The 20,261-nt window shown below is 40.9% G+C and overlaps 1 protein-coding gene across 3 annotated transcripts in view; it reads right to left on the bottom strand.

Annotated features, from left to right (window-relative positions):
• Nucleotides 1-9,083: 9,083 nt before the first annotated feature.
• Nucleotides 9,084-20,261, bottom strand: part of LOC149461090 (serine/threonine-protein kinase WNK2-like) — a 33,605-nt gene continuing 22,427 nt past the window's right edge. For all 3 annotated transcript variants that reach the window (XM_089678671.1, XM_089678673.1, XM_089678674.1), the window contains 2 exons: nt 18,818-19,080; nt 9,084-12,327 (listed from right to left, as the gene is read on the bottom strand). In XM_089678671.1, the coding sequence (XP_089534797.1) occupies nt 12,004-12,327; nt 18,818-19,080 (587 nt within the window). In that variant the 3' untranslated portion in view covers nt 9,084-12,003. The remainder of the gene's footprint in view (nt 12,328-18,817; nt 19,081-20,261) is intronic.

The raw sequence follows: 20,261 nt of genomic DNA, 5'->3' as shown, positions 1-20,261 counted from the left end.
TTTGCAGACCCAGGCATTGCCATATAAAGGTTGCAGTGACATCATCACTGTGCAGTATATAGCTTGTACAAAAAGTAGAGCTGAGGGAGGGGCCCAGCAGCTCCACCCACTACAGCCTGCCTGCAAATAACTACAGGAGAGGGCAGAGACAATACCAGTCACCCTGAACAAGGAGAGATGGAAGCAGTGACCAGTGTGTATTACAGGAAGCTCCTGCATGGAGGCAAAGTTCTGCACTGGAGAACTGTACAGATCTGGAAGAAATATGCAGAGCACACCAAGATTTAAGTGTCATTAAACCCACATCATTAAAGTAAAACTAAAGGCAAAACTGTTTAATTTTTTTTATTATTTTGGATAGACTGGAGAGGGTTAAGAACACCTGTCAGTTTTTATTGCTGTCTATGGCCCCATTAAGGAGATTCACCCTCTCTATTTGTCCTGTTTACTATTATCATTGAAAATGAAAGTAGAAAAAAATCCCAAATTTTGGGTTGTCCCCAGGAAAGTAATAGAGTGGAGATCTTCAGATGGGGAAACTAGTTCTAGTGATCTGGGGGACCCCCAGAAATTCCATTAATTTACAGGGATATTCTTTCAGTTCCTGTTTTGGCTATGGGACAGGAAGTGAAGGGAAATCTCCGCAATGGGACACAGATGGCAAAAAAAATAATATGACGGGGGTTATACCCCTCCCTTGTTCTATCCAAAATTAAAAAAAAGGTTTTGCCTACAGTTCTACTTTAACCTCCTCGGCGGTCTGATTATTTCCGATTTTTTGTGCTGAAAGCGATACCATTTTTTTGCATGGAAATATGTAGTTTTTTTTATTGTAGGCTGTAATTTTTAGGAATAACTCACTGAAATCTGTACGAACAAGAGTCTAGTAAACATCCCGGGTAGGATAAAATTTGAAACACATCATAAATTATAATTTAATAAATAATCATAAAAATAATAATCTAATAATAAATTTAATTCAATAATATAAATCAAACCAAAAACACTGAAATTTGAAATACAGAGGCAAATTCGCACATCGCTGAGCAAAGTCGCAAAATCGTTTTCAGTGTCTGATGACAAATTTCCCCACAAATCATTATCACTCAATTCTGCAAGTGGTTCTGATTTACTATCGCTGTTCTCTAGCTGGTTTAAAACCGCTTTTGACGTAAAAGGACGCTTTTTGGATGCCATGGACTTTTCTAAGTTTCAAGCCAGAAAGAACAGTCAAAATGCAGGCAGGGGACAGGACAAAGCACTCGGGACAAAATGTATGTGAAATGCATTGAAATAGCAATGTTTTACTATGTAATAGTCATTTTAAAAAAAATATTTTTTAAAAATTTCAAATTTGCCGTACGTCCCGACGTCACAGGGACCAGAACACGGAAGCCGCATGCCGGCATCGGCCGGAGGAGATGGCCGGGGACGCTGCAGGGGACACATCATGGGAGCGAAGGACAAGGTAGTGCTGCAGGGACTCCCTGAGCAACACCGCATGGTAAGCCCAAGTGTAGCTCGGGGTTACCGTTTTTGGTACTGAAATTTTACCCCGAGCTACACTCGGGAATACCGCTAAGGAGGTTAAACCCACATCCTTAAAAAGTATCAATAAATGCTGTAATACATGCTGTTCATACTCACTCAGTCACTGGTAATTGTCTTCTGTAGTCTGAAAAAAACCTGGTTGATCCTGCTGTTCTCTATCTTCCCCTTCTGTCCATGTCCCCAATGCAGTTGAGAATTTTGTGTTGGCATCTAGTGCACATGCTCAGTTTTCAGTGTATTTCTACCCTGAAGCATTTCCTTCCTATCACATCTGAGCAGCCCAAGGGACTATAGAGTCACACCTTTGGGCGTATACACACAGAAAAGTTGAAGGGGGAACCCCCAAAACAAGAATTGACAATCTCAGCACCCAAAGACAACAGAATCGTACAAATAGTATGTTTTTATTGGTACACAGAAATGTTTTTGATCAAATGTACACAAATTTAAAAGGTTGAATTGGGAAAGGTTTATCCCATACAAGACTATGGTAAAGGAAGTAGTGTGAAAGGATATGCGCATGTGGGATTGTCTGCCTAATCTTTCTAAATAAAAAGGCCAGCAATATAAGTTGAAGGAGGGCTCCAAAATGAGATAACAAGGAAGGTCTATGCCAGAGGAAACCTCTCAGTACCAAAGTAGAAACTACACCTGAGGATGATGCTATCACTTTATCTCTTGCAATCGCTTGTAGAGTAAGCCTGGAGCCTTGGTTGTCTACAGAGATTGGGAAGCCGCTATAACCTGAGCTAAGTAACTTTTGAGTGTATTCCCATTCTATAGATAGGTGTTTGTGCATGCTTGTTGTATGTTTATCTGTTAGCATTGTAATGTATTCCTATAATTGTAATAGTTTGTATGCACAGCATTTTGTTTAGTAAAAGCACACTAATACACTACAGAGCTTTATATGCTTCTTTGGTTTTACTGCACAAACTTTAATAGACGCAAAGCAAAACATTTTGTAAATATTTGTAGCTTGAATAAGGCCTCACATAGGACGTTTTGCCAACTCTCCTAGAAGATCTTCCTCCGGGGAGCAGCGTTTTGGCAGAAAAAACACCCGACGCTTGTAAAAGTGTATAACATTTAAGTGCGTCAAATGCTTGGGTGTTAATTCATTTTATTGGCAGAATAATAGTTTATTCTGGCCATTGAAATGAATGTAGGCTTAAGTGCCAAACACGCCTGGTGCTTACACAAGTTTGTAGTTTTTTTCTGCCTCTAAATTCCTCTAAGAGCCTATGTGTGCATAGACATAACATGCAGGGGCATTTAGAGGCAGAAAAAAAAAGAAAAACTCCCTAGGAGCAGCTGAAAACATCCAGCATGCGTGAGGCCTTAATTTCTCGTAATGATACAGATTTGTACAGTGTTTTTAAGCTGTTTTTGTATACTGGTATCAAACATGTTCTCCTAATAATGTATTATGGAACAACACCATCTAACGCTTGGTTCACAGATGTGTAGGTGGTTCCCGCTGTGGGTCTGCACCAGTTCCTGCAGGAAATGCATGCGGGTACTGTTAATCCTAATTGCACCCTCACACACTGGAAGCTGTAGCAGCTACTTCCCACAATGGGAACCACACTGTACTTGCAGTTTCCTTGTGGGTTGCAATTTAAAATATTATGCAGGAACATTTTCTCTGCTTTTTCAGGAGCACCACAGCCCATTTAAATGGATGGGCTGCTGTGCCCACGCACAACATGCCTTGTGGAGCGGTTGTAGTGTGAACCAGACCTTAGTAGCTATCATCATCACCTTGAACTGCACCAAGGTCCTAACTTGTTTGGTTTCTGTGCAACTTGAAACAAAATTGTATTAACAAAAGTACAGCAGTACTGTGCAAAAAAATAAAATGCTGTAAATTAAAAATGCTTTCAAAAATTGAAGTGTTGATAGTTTATTTTTTATCAATTAACAAAATGGAAAGTAAATGAACAGAATCAAATCAAACTGACAGATAGGTTGTTCTAAACATCTTGGAGAACCAACTACATATCTTCTGTGGATGTAGGCTTCCTCAAATCCATATGACTCTTCATGTAACCCCAGACAGACTTGATGTTGCGATCAGGACTCTGTGGGGGGCAAACCATCTCTGCCATATAGCTAAATATAGTCCACCCAGTTCAACCAACACACACACAAATAGAAAACCCCCATATACATTATCCAATACTCACCGTTGATCCAGAGGAAGGCAACCCCCCCACAGTAAAGCATGATCCAATTTGCTCCAGCAGGGGAAATAAATCCTTCATTATCCCCCAAGAGGCAATTCCCTGGATCAATTATACCTATAAATATTAGTATCCAGTTATATTTTGTGCATTTAGGAAATAATCTAGGCCTTTATTTTTTTTTAAAACAATCTACTGAGCTAGCCTAAATCAGCTCCACATTTTCACAGCTCTTACTGTGAAGAAGCCTTTCCATATTTGGAAATGAAATCGCTTTTCATCCAGATTTGGAGAGTACCCCCTTTTCCTCTGTGATGAACTTAAAGTGAATAATTCTGCACCAAGTTCACTACATGAACCATTTATGTTTTTATACATGTTGATCATGTCTTCCTTCATTTTCTCTTCTCAAGACAGAATAATTTAAGTTCCTCTACTTGTTCCTCCATGCCTCTTATCAGTTTTCTGTCTCTGCACCTTCTCCAGTTTCCCAATATCCTTTTTGTGAATTGGTGCCCGAAACTGAACTGCATATTCCAGATGAAGTCTTACTAATGACTTGTACAGGGGTACAATTATATCTCTCTACAGTTCATACCTTTTTTTAATACAAGAAAACAGTTAATAGAAGAAAGGATTTTTCTCTCTTTGGAAACCATAGCTTGGCGTTGCATTGCAAGCTATTAAACTTATGACCTACAAGAACACCAAGATCCTTCTCTGCCATTGATTTCCCAAGTTGTACTCCCCCCTAGTATGTAGGATTTGTACATACTCCTAACATCCCCAAGTACATAACTTTACATTTATCAACATTAAACCTCATTTGCCAAACAGTTGCTCATTTAAACAATGCATTGAGGTTGGCTAGAGAGTTGGAGACATCCTGTAAGGATGTGATTCCATTTCAAAGCCTGGTGTCATCTGCAAAGACTGAAATGGTACTTTTAATCCAAGACCCTATGTCATTTATAATTTTTATTAAAAAGGAAGGATCCCAACACTGAACCTTGGGGTATACCACTAATAACCTCAAAACATTCAGAGTATAATTAATCACTACTCTCTGAATTCGATCTTTTAGCTAGATTTCTGTCCATTTACAAACTGATTTTTCCAAGCCCGTAAACTTTACCTTACACATTAGTTGTGTGAGGAACTGTGTCAAACTATGTCCACAGCCACTCCTTTTCTAAGGTTTTTCTTCCCTCCTCATAGAAAGAAATCTGATTAGTTTGACAACTTCCGTTTTTCATGAATCCATACTGTCTGTTGCTTAAAATGTTTTTATTTCTAGCAAAAACTCATCTGTGTGGTCCTTTTATTCAACTCTCCATTATCTTCCCAACTATAGAAGTTAAATTAGCAGGTATATAGTTACTTGGACTTTGACCCCCTTTTTAAATATTGGCACCACATTGAGCTTATGCCAATCCAGTGTTACTATGCCAGTCAATAAAGAGTCCCTAAAATTAGAAAAAATGGCTTTGAAATGACAGAGCTCAGTTCTTTCAGGACACACAAGTGTAGGCCATCTGGTCTAGGTGCTTTATTTACCATTATTTCTGGAACATATAAATTTTGAGCTATAGTAGTTTATTTGGAGCTGTGTCAGTATCATCCCCATTATGGACATGCGCTCCCCCAAGCTCATTTGTATACGCAGAACTGAAGAAGGTATTTAATACATTTGCCATCTCGTTGTCCCCAGTCACCCACTCCAGATCATTTGTTTGTGATATACATTGCCATTTTTTATGCAGTTGGATGCAGGGATGCACCGGATGCCTTTGCCATAATTTTGTTATACGTGGGCATCACCTGCATCCCTGTACCTTTAAGCACTTGCCCTCCAGAGGATTTACCCCCCCTAAACTCAGTGTACTTACCTTCAATGAGCAGAGTTTAGCTGACACCCCCCCCCCTACACAGCCTTTCACTGGAAAGATCAGTGTGCTGTTTCTCCTCACCTAGTTCTTATGCAGAGAACAGAGGGTATGTAATCACTTTAAAAAAAAAAAAAAAAAAAAAAAGGGGGGGGGGGGGGTGTATATAAATCTTTTTATATGTACACACAAATGTTTTGCTTTTCATTTATATTTTAAACTGAATGGGTTTGGTGAGGATGAAGTGAGGGTTTACATTCACTTTAATGCAGCAGATTAAAAAAACTTCATTTCATCATCATAAACACTGTGGGGTTGATTTACTTAAACTGGATAGTGCAAAATCTGGTGTAGATCTGCATGCCAGTCAATCAGCTTCTAATATCAGCTGGTTCGATTAAACTTTGAAAAAAAAAAAAAGGAAGCAGATTGGTTTCTGTGTAGAGCTGCACCACAATTTGGCACTCTCCAATTTTAGTAAATCAACCCCTATATGTACCTAGAAGAATACGGGGATGTCTCTGACTACGCTCGGGTCAGACAATTTGCCAATAAGCGAATGGAACCTAAGCTGTTGGGAGGTAAATCTCCCCTATGGTTCCTTGGACAATTTTTCAGTGTTCTTCTTTTGATTGACTGGACCCTCCCACACGAGCATGAGACAATCCCTCCCTGAAATCCCCCCATTTGTTTTTTTCCCCTTAATTTGGGGCAACTCATAAACAGTAATACCAGCTATTGCGGAGGTTACCAATGTTTGTCTTATCCTCAAGGAAACCGAGCAAGAAGAATTCTATAGATGTCCTAGATACTCATAGGATTTACCTCCTATTAGTATTATTACTCTCTGCTGATATCGGGTACCCCGGATTGTATAAGGGTCTTAGAAACTTGGTTCAAATAATATTTTCGGGACCCCTCTATCCTTAATATCAAGCTAAAAACTTTAGTTGGTGCCCCTTTTTTTCCCTTTTCTTTCTCCTCTCTTTCTTCTTTTCTTTTTCATATTAATATTATAGAATTGTTGACCAGGATTATTGGTTATTGTATTTTGACATTGTTTTAATTCATTTAAAAAAACTTCAATAAAATATTATGGAATTCAAATATATATATATATATATATATATATATATATATATATATATATATATATATATATATATATATATTTATTTTGGGACGCATTCTTACTTTACAGCATTTTCAACACCTGCCTAAAACATTCACATAGTACTGTACATCTTAGAATTGTAAAAATAGTGGGGGCATTGACATAGCAATATGAGGTGATTTTTTTATTGTTTTTTTTACTCAAGAGAAATGGCTACTGAAATTGGATTACAGAATATTAGCAACAAGTTATGTGCTTATATGTGACCTACTGTATCATTTTTGCACAAGTACCATCTTACTTTTTGTACCATCTTATTTTCCCTACATTTTTCATGTAGGTTGGAGTTAGATATAACTAGACACATCTAAGGTAAACCTGACACAAAGTTATGCAGTAAAAATTGAGTATATAGTCAAGATTCATAAGCATAGGTTACCCCAAGTGAAAGCCACACATTAAACAAACAGTTGATCCAGAGATAAAGGCAGCTTAAGTTATAAGCAAAAAAAAAAAAGAGCCAAGTTTTGCTCTACTTCACTTTCTATTGGGCAATGAGGTCATCCTATTGATCCCATTTCAGAAGGGGAATTCAGAAGACATGAAGGGGTGTGTAAATTTTCCAGTATAATCTACACTTTAAATGCATCTTTGGATTCACTGCTTGTATATATTTTTGCACCATATTTTCAGTGTATACTGTATTGTTCGGGGTAATAACAGGTTTGTTACTGTATAATGGAGATACTGTATGCATCACGTATGTAGGCTGACTAACCACCTTCTGAAAATATTGTTTCCTTGATGCTTCTGACCTCAACACCTTCTGACCTAGAACAAGGCATATAGCCAGCAAAGTCACAGAAAAATCAAAAATCCTGATCTGCATACTTCCAATGCTACAGACTCAAAAATGTAGTCCTCTGGATCAACAGCTAGATAAGCACCCTTTGGATATGCCAAGTATACGTTTTGTATAATCACAATGTCAGAGTCATAAAATTCCCAACAGGTATTGGAAGTACAGAATCCTTTTCACAGTATAACATCTGTGCTTCCTTGGACAGAAAATGAACACAGAATTAGCTTAGACACCGTAAAGTTTAATAACATGGAGAAAATATGTGCGGCCACCCTATGCAACCAATCACAAAACCTCTTTAACCACTTGAGGTATTCATACCAAGTAAATTAACGTAGCTCTACACCCTGGCTGTTATAATGTAGCAGGTGTTAGCCTCCCAGCTGGGCTCCCATCAGCCCCATTCACTTATCACTCAAAAAAGTTGGAGTTCATGAACAATTTGCAGAGTTTATATACTGTATTAAATATCAAGTGGTGCAGTATGCAGCGGAATGCAAACACCTATGTGCATACAAAACCTTACTCATAGCTAGTCTGTTGCAAATAGAGATCTCAGTTGACGCCATACTACCGCACTTTGGCTTGTGAAGCCTAAAGCCCGCCATAGAAAGATCTAAGTTCAGCAGGGACCAGCCAAATTTCGATCCATCTGTTCAGAACTGAACTGTGAAGATGGAAAAAGGTGAGTGTTTTCTACAGGCAATAAACCTTTTTTCAAATATCTGCAATCATGGAACAAACAGCTTCCAGACACTGATTCTCAGCGAACACTCAGTGAATGTGTTCACGCCAACATTGAAATGAACAGGGATTACGATCAAACAGGCTTGAGGGAGGGGAACTTCCAATATTGCATTATAGAAAGTCCTTCTCTCTTCCATGTTTGCTGCAATCTCAAACTCTAGTTTTCTTGATCATCCATACTCCACAGCTCCAGTCAAATTACTATTAAGCTACATCTTTAAATACGAAGTGTAAACTTTATAGAATATAGGAGTATATTTTTAAAGCAGTGAATGTGCCATTTACCAAAGATTCACTGCATGTGCATCTTCCTGGTGTATGCATTTCAACTTACATAGAATGGTTCACCTGCAGTTTATATTTGGCGACTGCCACATTCATGCGTTAATAAATAGATGCCCCTTGGAGTTTGGGCAAGAAAAATGGTCTTCTTCACATAATGCAAAACAGGGTCATCTTCTAATATAAAAAAAGTGGGGATGAATTGACCATTTACTGAAAAGGTTTTCAACCAAGATATTCCAGTTATTTAGGTTAGGATCTGTGAGAACTACACTGCATTACCAGTCCCTGAAAGCCTTTTTTAAAATTGATGCACAAATGGATTCTGACTGGCTGCCCTTTGTCCCATGTTATTAAATAAAACCACACAAACTGAAAAAAAAAAAAAACAACTAAAAAGGGAAGACTGGCTTAGGATAAATCTGAACAGGAAAAAAACACAAGGACACACAAAATATGTTTTCAAGCACAAAATGTTTATTCTGTATTATACAATATTGAGGCATTGGTGCCACTGACTGTGTCAGCATACACAAGGGAAGGAGCTTTATACAATCAGGCAAGAGCAACCTGGAAGGTAAGATTCAGTGCAAGCAATGGGGGAGAGAGTGCAGTACGTACTTCCCATGTTTGTTCATGAAGCACAGACATGAATCTAAAAACAAACTCAAGATGTTGAAGAGAACAGAAATCTCTTCCTATCTTTAAGTTCTCGCCTGCAGAATGGTCCATATAAAATTCAATTCCAACAGAATTGATGAGTTACAGTCAGGGATTACCAACAAAATGAAAACATTTACAATGGTTGAAGGTTCTTGTAGATACATTTCACAGCTTGGCAGAACGAGGGATAGATGCCTCCAGCAGGGGAACGGAGATGTCATGAAAGAACGTTCATCTGGCATGACAAGTCTCACTACCCGTCTAAGGATCTGCAACTGAAACCCCTGGTTCGGTGAATAAGGGAACAGTTTAGAACTGTACCTACCAGGTGGTATGCATATCAAGGCTAAACACAGAGAAAGGTTTGGGTATTTAGTGTTGGATTGGTCTAGGTCAGAGGTTCTCAAACGTCTCCTCAGTTGTCACCAATGATGCAAGTTTTGTAGAATTCCTCCCAAGAAAAGTGTATGATTCCCTAACTGGGCTAAAAAGTGATTCCATTGTACTATGGTGAGGAGATCTGCACAACTGGTGCAAGCGAGATATTTTCAGAAACCTCTGACTCAGTGTGGTCATGGTACTGACTCCAGGCTGCAGTGTAGTCACTGTTCTGAAAAAAAAATATACTTGTCAGACGAACTGTGTCGAGTGTTCTATATTTAGCAGTTATACATGAGCAAAGCTGGTTTAGCTCAGCCAATGCAGCAATTGCAGAATTTATGTAAACATCTGCTCACTGTGAGGTACTGCTGATATCAGTGTGGGGACTATGCAAATGGGTGCAAGCTGTCTATTTGTCCTATTCCCACACTAAGAACAAAAATGTGAAAAACTAGCTGGAAGCTATGGGCATCAGAATTCTTTCAGACATTTTCATACAAGGAGAACGTTGTGAACTCATGATAGGAAAAGTCCAAAATGTCAACCGGCCAAAAAAAAAAAAAAACTATTGCAAAAAATGAATGTAATTAGAAGTATACACAACATAGGCCAAATCCCAGTGCTCTTTGGATTAATCAACCATTTTTTCTTTACGTTTACTAGTGTAGGTTAGAAAATAAAATGAAGAGTCTAAGTGGTTATTGCAGCCAACAGAAAGACTTTCCTTTCAAACACTCTAAGGTGAACCTAATGTGAACAAGCCACACAATCTTGCAGCTTGAAGAAATTATGGTGAAAGTGAGTCAAACCAATTCTTAACAGGACCAATTATCTTCTTCTTTATGGCAAATTATTCCTCTTTCTCCATCCTTCATAAAAAAAACAAGGTGTGCAACTATTCTAAGATGTGACTGTGTAAAATAAATGTGTGTGCTAACATACCACAAAAAGTCCTAAGATTTTATTGCAGCAAAACCTGAAATTTATAGATTAAAAAACCTCCAAAAGATGCAAACCAGTCATGTAACTTTTTTTTGGCAGGAACCTATTAACTACAGCCTTTTTTGGGGGATTAGCTTTGGAATTAACGTTTAAGGCAAGCTATTCCTTATTCTTTGTTCCTATTGAGTGAATTTATTTTTATGCCACTGGTTTTCAATAATTACAAAGGCTGTGTTACACCGATACAGTTTCAAATCACAAAATGGTCACCACCAGTTCAGCAAACAGCCACGTCACAATTTTAGGATGGCTTCTGTACGGGTACTGCTACCCAGGCCAGCTTTGGTTTCCAGTGTTCTAGTTTAAGATTTCATTAGCTGAAGAAAAAAAAAATCTTTGGAGTAAATAAAGAGCACATCAAGGTTTGACTGGCACAAATAGATAGCATTACCTAGATCCCAAATACCCCACAATGCATATGCATTTGGTGTACAACGGCAATGGCACTTTCATTACAACTGAAAGCTCATCTAGGAGACTTACCCAGCCTAAATATGTTCCACACTTGTTAATCCCAAACTAGCAGTTTTGAAAACCAATACCAGTGCCAATTTCTACATGCAATTTCTTGGGGATTTAGCCCTAACGACCAGAAAATCATTACATTTAAAAAAAAAAAAACAATAAAAAATAAAAATAAAAAAATGTATTCACTGCATTCTTCTATTGAGTATATACCTCAAACTATGGCTGGAAACATTTTACCTTATAAATATTAAACAATTTATTATTTCATAAATTAAAATAAAAGCCACATGTATTCTAAGCTCTTTGTATGCCAAAATAATAAATAAAGCAGCATCATTTTTCAAATGAAGGGGGAGGGTTATGTTTTAAAATTGGATAGCTACCATTTACAAAGGAGTGTAAAAAAAAATAAAAATAAAACAGAGGGAAAAAAATGTGTACACAGTGTTATGGAAAGAAAACAAAAATGGTATATCAGAAAATAAACTTGTTTATGATTTTTTCCCACACAGATTTTCCCAAGCAAATGGGAAGCGAACTTCTCAAGGCACTAAACCTCCCACAATTTTCAGTTCAAGTACTTTACATTTCACAATGTGTAAAAATGAGAAATCACAGAGATGTTGGACAAGCAGTGATGATCATGTGACGTCACAGTGGCTGTGGGATGCAGAGCATGGCTGTGTGCATTTGTGGCCTCGGCCAAAGACTATTGCAGCATAGACATACTACTAATCCAACTCTTAATGCTGACAAGGGGCTGCGACAGTCATACAGCTCTTTTTCAGCACTGTTGAGATGTAAAATCAAAAAACACACAGGGCGCTGACAGGCTCAAACAAACAGAAAAAGGCATCAAAGCTACGTGATCCTCAGGTTGGAACCAGACTGTTTCATGGTAGGTTGCTGCAAAGACATGGGAAAAATCTGCATGCTTGCAGATTGCGCAATCAGCCGACTTCCCGCTATGGCAGGTGCTGCAACTCCAGGCCACTGCCCTCCGTAAACTGGTGCTGGGAAAACTCCAGCATACTGACAAAGGGGCATCATGTAAGGTGGTAATATACCAGACTGGGTTGCTCCTGAAAGGGCTGCTGGGATAGATGTGGACATTAGTCCTGCGGGGGCTGGACAAGACAATGAAGCGCTGTACTTCCTGGCTGGCTCAGAAAGAGGTTGACTTCCCTAGAAAGAAAATATCTTAAATTAACACATTCTTTACAAAATAAAAAAAACAAGATAAACATTTTAGTATACAGTGAGAGAAATCCAACCAAAAAGTAACTTAACCAATCATTCAGAGGAGAAACATTGCTGACCTCTCCTACTGGTTATAAACTGCACCTTTTAAACACCTGTAGAACCCTCCTAGTCAGGTGCTAGGATTTGTATAAATAGGTTATACATAGCCGTTTTTCTCTGCTTAATAGGGAGACTGTTAGGAAAATCCAATTGGGCTCTCTGCTTAACAGAGTGCTGTGATGGATTAGTCAGGTCTGCTCATGATGCTCTGGTGCAGTTGAGTTTGTCTGAATTCTGCCCACCTTCAAGAAGCTATGAGAGCTTTCCAGACCATGGGTAGGGGCTAGGCAAATAAACAGCATGAATATGGATACAGCCCTGGCCAATTGCAGGGGAGGGTGGCACCACTGCATGCTGGGAATAGTGTTATGTTCTGTGAGCACCTGGGTTCAGCGTCTTTCCTGGGGAGAGGATTGAACAAGCCAGGCTGGAGGCAGGCTGCCTCACCTGGCACTTGCTGCCATGTGGCCTAAGGTGGGTCGACCTGAGGTCCTGAAGTTAGAGAGAGTGACCATGATTCTACAGTAAGCTGACTGAGAGGAGCTGTCTGTCAAAGATCTGTCTGGTATTACTGGAGAGAGTCAACTGGAAGGAGGCAACCATTCTGTCCTTGGACTTGTGAGTACAGACACTGAGATTTTGGAGACTTGCTGCCTCTCGGGTGCCTGATAGTCAGTGTGGGTCTGAAAAGGAAAGTGAACACTGGCTAATGTTTAGAAAAGCTTGTGCAAGTGTTGCTACTGCTAAAAGGGACTTTGCTCACTCCTAAGCTACTTGTTACTACACTTTAAAGAGAAGTCTGCTATCTACTGTCATTCAAGACTTCACAATTTCTCAACTAAGAGATCAGCTAGATGTCCTCAGTGTGAATAGTTCTAAATTTGTAGCATCCTGCTACATTCCCCATCCCTATCCCCAGTTCTACAATAAAACTCCAAAACAAACATCCCCTACACTGGTCATTGAAGACAACGAGTGGAAGTGTGTGTGTGTGTGTGTGTGTGTGTGTGTATCTGGCTGAAGAAATACACTGTGCCTGGCTGCAGGGCAAATTAAGGGGAAACCGGGGCAAAAGTACAAGCAGCCATCGGAAGGGTAGCTCTACACACCTAAGTGTATAGATACAAGAGGAGTATTGTCAATCTTGAGTATCTTCCCTGGAGTGTCTAATTAATGTACTCCAACCACATTTTGCAAAGTCTGCTGGTAACCTTGCTTATAAATCAGGGTCCCTTTTGAGAAGGTTGCTATGGATCTGGTTGGGCACTGCTGAAATCTGCAAAGGGAGCATGAATATGTTTGTAGTCCTTGACTATGCCACGCAGTATCCAAAAGTATGGCCCCAGAACAAGTTTATAGCTCTATTCCACATGTTTTCCCATACCAGCATTTCTAAATAAGTTTTGACAGATCAAGGAACTCCTTTCATATCAGAAGGTAACCAAAGAGCTCTGTCAGTTGAGAATTTCACCTGCGTACCATACCCAAACTGATGGGCAGGTAGAAAAGGTTCAATAAAACTCTGAAATGTATGCTAAAAGTGACTAATAATGATCAAAAATATGGGGACATCCTGTTACAAAACAATGTTTTCAGTAAGGTGTCATTGTCCTCCAAAAGGCTTTATAGCACTTTTGTACAACAGACATCCATTGATGAATATACTCTGGGAAACATGGGAGGAAGAGGCCAAACTTCACAAAAAGATTAATCAGCAGTCAAAGGTATGAGTCAAGGAGAAGGAGGCACAGGCCAGAGTTTATGTGAAAATAGCCCTTGGGGTTATAGAGCAATCTAACAGCTAGTGGTTAAGTCCCATTATGGTCATCCCTTAACAGCCAGAGCAAAGAAAAAGACAGTATCGGGGATTGGCTATGCAGGAGCGTGAACATGTAACATGTTCAAAGGTGAATTTATCCTTTAACCACCCACAACTTAAGTCAAGAATTTCTTGTAAAAAACGATCCCACATCCAGTAGCATACCTTAGTTGAAATCAAACATCTACAGAGAGGAACAATTCAATAGTGGAAAGGAAGTGTGTGTCCAGGAAAGTGGGTACTAGAGTCATTAAGGTATTATCTTTTGGGTAGACAGTACTGATTCATAAACAGACCATTCTCCAACACAGTGGATAGTTCAGAAGAAGAGAACTTAAGGATTCCAGTATGGGTTTTGGCTCTGCAAGACTTTAGATTTTATGTAGAACACAGCCCAGGGACCCAGCAAGGGAATGCTGATGGGCTGTCTTGAATACGCTTTGTGTTGTCAAAATGTGCTTCTACCACTGTATGTGTTAAAAAGAAACTGACAGTGATGCCCAGATTCTGTGTAAGGAGTTTGATCAAAGACGGCATTCCTGGATCCATTTCTCGGAGACTTGACTAGCTTGACTGGCTACAATTAGCTATGAGAATGTATAGCTAAAGTACAGCTGTGGTTGTCTGATTTCTACAGTTCCATACCACGTTCCCTCTTATTTCCTGATGCTCCACAGAAATAATGTATTGTATAGACATTCTTGATTGTTCCTGGCATTGCAAGTATTAAATCAGCCAGGAATTAGGAGCAACATAACTTTCACTTCAAATCACAAAGGTACACACGTCCTTCAGAGAAAAATGTCCCTACAGCAACCACCACAGGTGGATTTGCTGAACATTTATAGAATTTTTCATTATGTTAACATTTTCAAAGGATGACTTGTTACTAGGACCTCTTTTAAAAGGAAAGTATATATATTCACTTTCTGAAATGGAATATACTAGTTCAGAATCAATAAAAATATGCAAAATTGTACGGGGCCAACAATAAAGCAAGAATGATAATCATCCTAAGCAGCTGTGTCATGATATAATACATGGATTAACCTTTATAAAAAGAACTAATATTTGGCTTTACAAACTCTAACCCAGGACCACCCAGACATAGATTTCCTTCTCACAAACTAAACCGTATCTTGGGTTGATTTACTAAAATGGAAGAGTGCAAAATCAGGTGCAGCTCTGCATAGAAACCAATCAGCTTCCAGGTTTCACTGTCAAAAGCTTAACTGAACAAGTTGAAGCTAGAAGCTAATTGTCCACCATACACTGCTGCACCGTTTTCACTCTCCAGTTTTAGTAAATCAACCCTTCCACGTCTCTCGGATATTCTACAGTGTAGTATCTGTGTGAAACATCCATCCTAAATGCCCAGTTAGGCCCCATGCAGGCAGGGTGTTTGCTTTGCTCCTGTGAATGGCAGAACATTTTGCAGCAAAAAACCTGCTTCAAAAATGTTTCTAAAGCCATGTACTGCACATGTGTTTAGGTGCAACAAGCATGTGAGCTTTAAAGGATAAGTTCACCTTTTTGGACAAAAATAATAAATGCACTTTTTTGCAGGTAAAAAGCCTGTAAAGCATTGCACCAGCGATCAGTAAATCGCTGATGCCATGCAGGTCTCCTGCAGATCTGTCAGAATATCTGCTTGCTGTATGGGATGTACGAGCAACCCGATATACTGACAGGGAGCTTCAATTTAATTGAAAACTACAATGCCACAGCTGCTAATACTGACGGAACTTGTAGGCAGGGCTGTAGATAATGTATTTTTTTTTTGGGGGGGGGCGGTCAGCTTGCATTTTTACCTGTCCCCCCACCAACTTCTCCCCCTGGAAATAAGGAAGGAGGGGAGGGAGGGGAGGGGAGGAGAAGGAGGGGAGGGAGGGGAGGAGGGGGAGGGGAGGAGAGGGTGGGATTAAGGCAGGAAGGGTGGGATTAAGGCAGGAAGGGTGGAATTAAGGCAGGAAGGGTGGAATTAAGGCAGGAAGGTAGGGAGGAAGGTAGGGAGGAAGGGTGGGAGGAAGGTAGGGAGGGTGGGAGGGAGGGTGGGAGGGAGGGTGGGAGGGTGGGAGGGAGGGTGGGAGGGTGGGAGGGAGGGTGGGAAGGAGGGGAGGGTAGGAAGGAGGGGAGGGTGGGTAGAAGGAGGGAGAGTGGGTGGGTAGAAGGAGGGAGAGTGGGTGGGTAGAAGGAGGGAGGGAGAGTGGGTGGGTAGAAGGAGGGAGGGAGAGTGGGTGGGTAGAAGGAAGGGAGGGAGAGTGGGTGGGTAGAAGGAAGGGAGGGAGAGTGGGTGGGTAGAAGGAAGGGAGGGAGAGTGGGTGGGTAGAAGGAAGGGAGGGAGAGTGGGTGGGTAGAAGGGAGGGAGGGAGAGTGGGTGGGTAGAAGGGAGGGAGGGAGAGTGGGTGGGTAGAAGGGAGGGAGGGAGAGTGGGTGGGTAGAAGGGAGGGAGGGAGAGTGGGTGGGTAGAAGGGAGGGAGGGAGAGTGGGTGGGTAGAAGGGAGGGAGGGAGAGTGGGTGGGTAGAAGGGAGGGAGGGAGAGTGGGTGGGTAGAAGGGAGGGAGGGAGAGTGGGTGGGTAGAAGGGAGGGAGGGAGAGTGGGTGGGTAGAAGGGAGGGAGGGAGAGTGGGTGGGTAGAAGGGAGGGAGGGAGAGTGGGTGGGAAGAAGGGAGGGAGGGAGAGTGGGTGGGAAGAAGGGAGGGAGGGAGAGTGGGTGGGAAGAAGGGAGGGAGGGAGAGTGGGTGGGTAGAAGGAAGGAAGGGTGGGAGGGTAGAAGGAAGGAAGGGTGGGAGGGTAGAAGGAAGGGTGGGAGGGTAGAAGGAAGGGTGGGAGGGTAGAAGGAAGGAAGGGTGGGAGGGTAGAAGGAAGGAAGGGAGGGAGGGTAGAAGGAAGGAAGGAAGGGAGGGAAGGAAAGGGAGGGAAGGGAAGGGAGGGAAGGGAAGGGAAGGGAAGGGAAGGGAAGGGAGGGAAGGGAAGGAAAGGGAGGGAAGGGAAGGAAAGGGAGGGCAGGGAAGGAAAGGGAGGGCAGGGAAGGAAAGGGAGGGAAGGGAAGGAAAGGGAGGGAAGGGAAGGAAAGGGAGGGAAGGGAAGGAAAGGGAGGGAAGGGAAGGAAAGGGAAAAGAAGGAAGGAAAGGAAGGTATGGCTTTCAATGCAGCAGCTGAAATCCGCATCTCCTCTAACTCCTGCAGCTTCCAGTTGCTTCATTGAAAGCCATACAGGAGATCACTGCTTGTCACTGCCCCCATCCCTCTCACACTCCCCTAGTCCCGACACTGCTCGGCGCCCCCATCTTATTTCCACTCGCAGTCGAGTGGAAATTTCGAGGGCTGCAGGGATGGTTGGCAACTCTCCTCTGGGGGGGGGGTTCACACCCCCCTGACTCCCCCCCCCCCTTATATACGCCCCTGCTTGTAGGCACTCATTCACAGAGCACTGTGAATGACTGATGTGTGGGTGGATCCTCGCAGAGTCGTGCGGTTTTCAAATCTGACAGATAGTATGGGGAAACTTCTCACCGTACTATCGGTCAAAAGGAGGAGGCGCTGGACGTGGCTGCGGCTATGGAAACATGTTACATGTTCCACCCAAAAGGTGAACTTATCCTTTAACGGGTTCCATAGTCAGAATATAAAATTTATTCTGGCCATTGGAATGCATCAACTCTCAAACACATCTAGCGTTAGGCACGTTCAGTGTTTGTTTTTTCAGCCACTCCCCCGAACAAGCCTGTTTTTTTCTGCCTGTAAATGCTCCTCTCCTAATACATCTATAAATGCCCATGTGTGCATAGGCACATGGGTTAACAAAGAACTGCTTTTACAGGCTGAAAAAAACCCCCAAAAAACGTAAAATGACTAACAGAAGCATTTAAGCCAAGCTAAGCATGCATGAGGCCTTATTGACAGGTTTGTATTTCCCATGCTACAGTGCATGTGGAAACAAAGCAGCAACTTGGAAGACAGGGACAAAGCATTGTTCTGGCACTTCCTGTTAAACCTAAAAACTAAAAAACACCAACAGATACAATTATTATGGCAGAAAGACTATTGGTTTCTTCTGCCATAAACCCTTTTCCCTGTGTACACTGAGCTGCTCAGAATACATTTACAGTACAGATCTGTGCATTGACTACTAGCACCACTCAAGCACATGCATGGGAGTTGTGTCATTCCAGCCCTGCCAATCAATGAGCTGAAGAATCCAATCCTGGAAGAGAGACATGGAGAATATGGAAGTGCCCGCGCCAAGACAGGCAGTCACCTAACGTCTGAATACCATAAAACATTACCCAAGAACTCTAGAAGTATTAAAACACACCCAACAATAAACCACATAGTAACAGTCACTGCTTTTTACCTACAGAGCTAACCTCCATGCTCAGTGACTGAAGCTAAACTTCCATGTTAATAACATTTGTTTGGAATCTGTTGCTTTCTGTCAATCAATTTTGTACTACATCTTACATTTGAATGCAAAGCTATTGGACCTTTCTGGACTGAACCTTTTGGAAAACTTTCTAATAAAAATAGCCGAAGAGGTGGCTATGAACTTACTGCATTTAGATCTCCAGGTGTAGTTGTAGACTTGTGCTCCAGGTCCAGCCGCTGTTGATACTGCTTCAGTTGATTAAGAGAAGGTTTGAATTGTGCTGCTCCAACAGTTTTGCTTGCCCACTCATCCACCAGTTTGTGAAAGTCATCAGTGAATGTTCCCTTTTTGTTGTTACTATTGTTAGACTGGGCCTGAACTTGCTGTGTGTTCAGCGAAGGAACTTGTGATGGTTCAGGGGCTGTTGCAAGGCTGCTTGTTGAGGATCCTACATGAGGGCAAACAAATCTCAGTCATTAGAGCTTAATAATAGACATGACACTTGCAGCATGGCACTTCTGTTTTTCCCCGTACTTTCATTTTGTCAAATTTTATGAACTCCAAATCTGGACTAAATCAGACACAATGAACAAGGGAATCTGGAGTCAAGGGCAGGAGCTAACCTTTGGCAAGTTATAGAAGCTATCTAGAACCCCAATGGAGAGATCAACCTTTACCCCCAGCATTAACTGGCTGAACCTGGCATCTAAACTGAGTTTCTGGTTTCATAGATATTTCTGAAAAATGCACTAGAATGAGAACAGTTGATTATACATATTGTCTTTCATCTTCCAGTTGATATCACAGTAATCTTACTAGACATCTAAACTGTACACATTTATGTAATGTTAATCTATCTACAACATACTACTGTGAACATGGCAAAAATACAGAATATAGAACCTAAGTGAAAGGCTTATAAAGTCATTCAATGCCAACCCTTGTTGCTAATAAATATTTTATTTGGTGTCAGAAAATATATAGTTCAGGTCCCCAAACCTAGTAAATAATGAATGAAAAATAAGGCTGGCTTTGACACTGGTGTGCTTTCCTGGCCTTGGACTCTAAGCTGACTCTATGTTACCTTTACTTTAAAAACTACCTATGTCTTAGTATTACACAAAGTTTTGTAAAAGGTTTTAGTGTATTTCACAAATGTGATTAAAGCATGCTCTAATCCTACGTGCTTCCAAGCAGTTATCTATTGAAGATTACTTTGTTAAAGGAGTAACCAGCTCAACTGTCAACCACAGAACATCAAACCTCCTTAAAACTGCAATGTATAAAGTGGGCATAGGAAAACAAAGTAGGGCTTAAATGGTACGGAAAGCAGAATTTTCCTGATTAAACCTTTGCATTATATTAATTGGGTTGAGAATACAGAAAACTTTCAAGATACAGACCACACAAGATGACAAAGTATAAATCTATGCAGACGATGCAACAAACATATGATCAATAGGATAATGATCATTATGACATCCACATCGTGACTGTGAAAGTTGTCAAAAAATTACCATATTAAACACTTCAAATGCAATATCCAGTACAGCATCCAAAGAGGTAAACATGCAAGCTAGCAACTAGAAAAGTTTCCACGAAATGCAAGAGAAAATGGAAACAGGATAG

Source organism: Staurois parvus, unplaced genomic scaffold, assembly GCF_062004578.1.
Source record: "Staurois parvus isolate SC_StPar_1 unplaced genomic scaffold, SC_StPar_1.0 ptg000209l, whole genome shotgun sequence".
In the NCBI taxonomy this organism is placed as follows: domain Eukaryota; kingdom Metazoa; phylum Chordata; class Amphibia; order Anura; family Ranidae; genus Staurois; species Staurois parvus.
The sequence above is the reverse complement of the archived record's forward strand: the minus strand, read 5'-3'. Positions and strand labels throughout refer to the sequence as shown.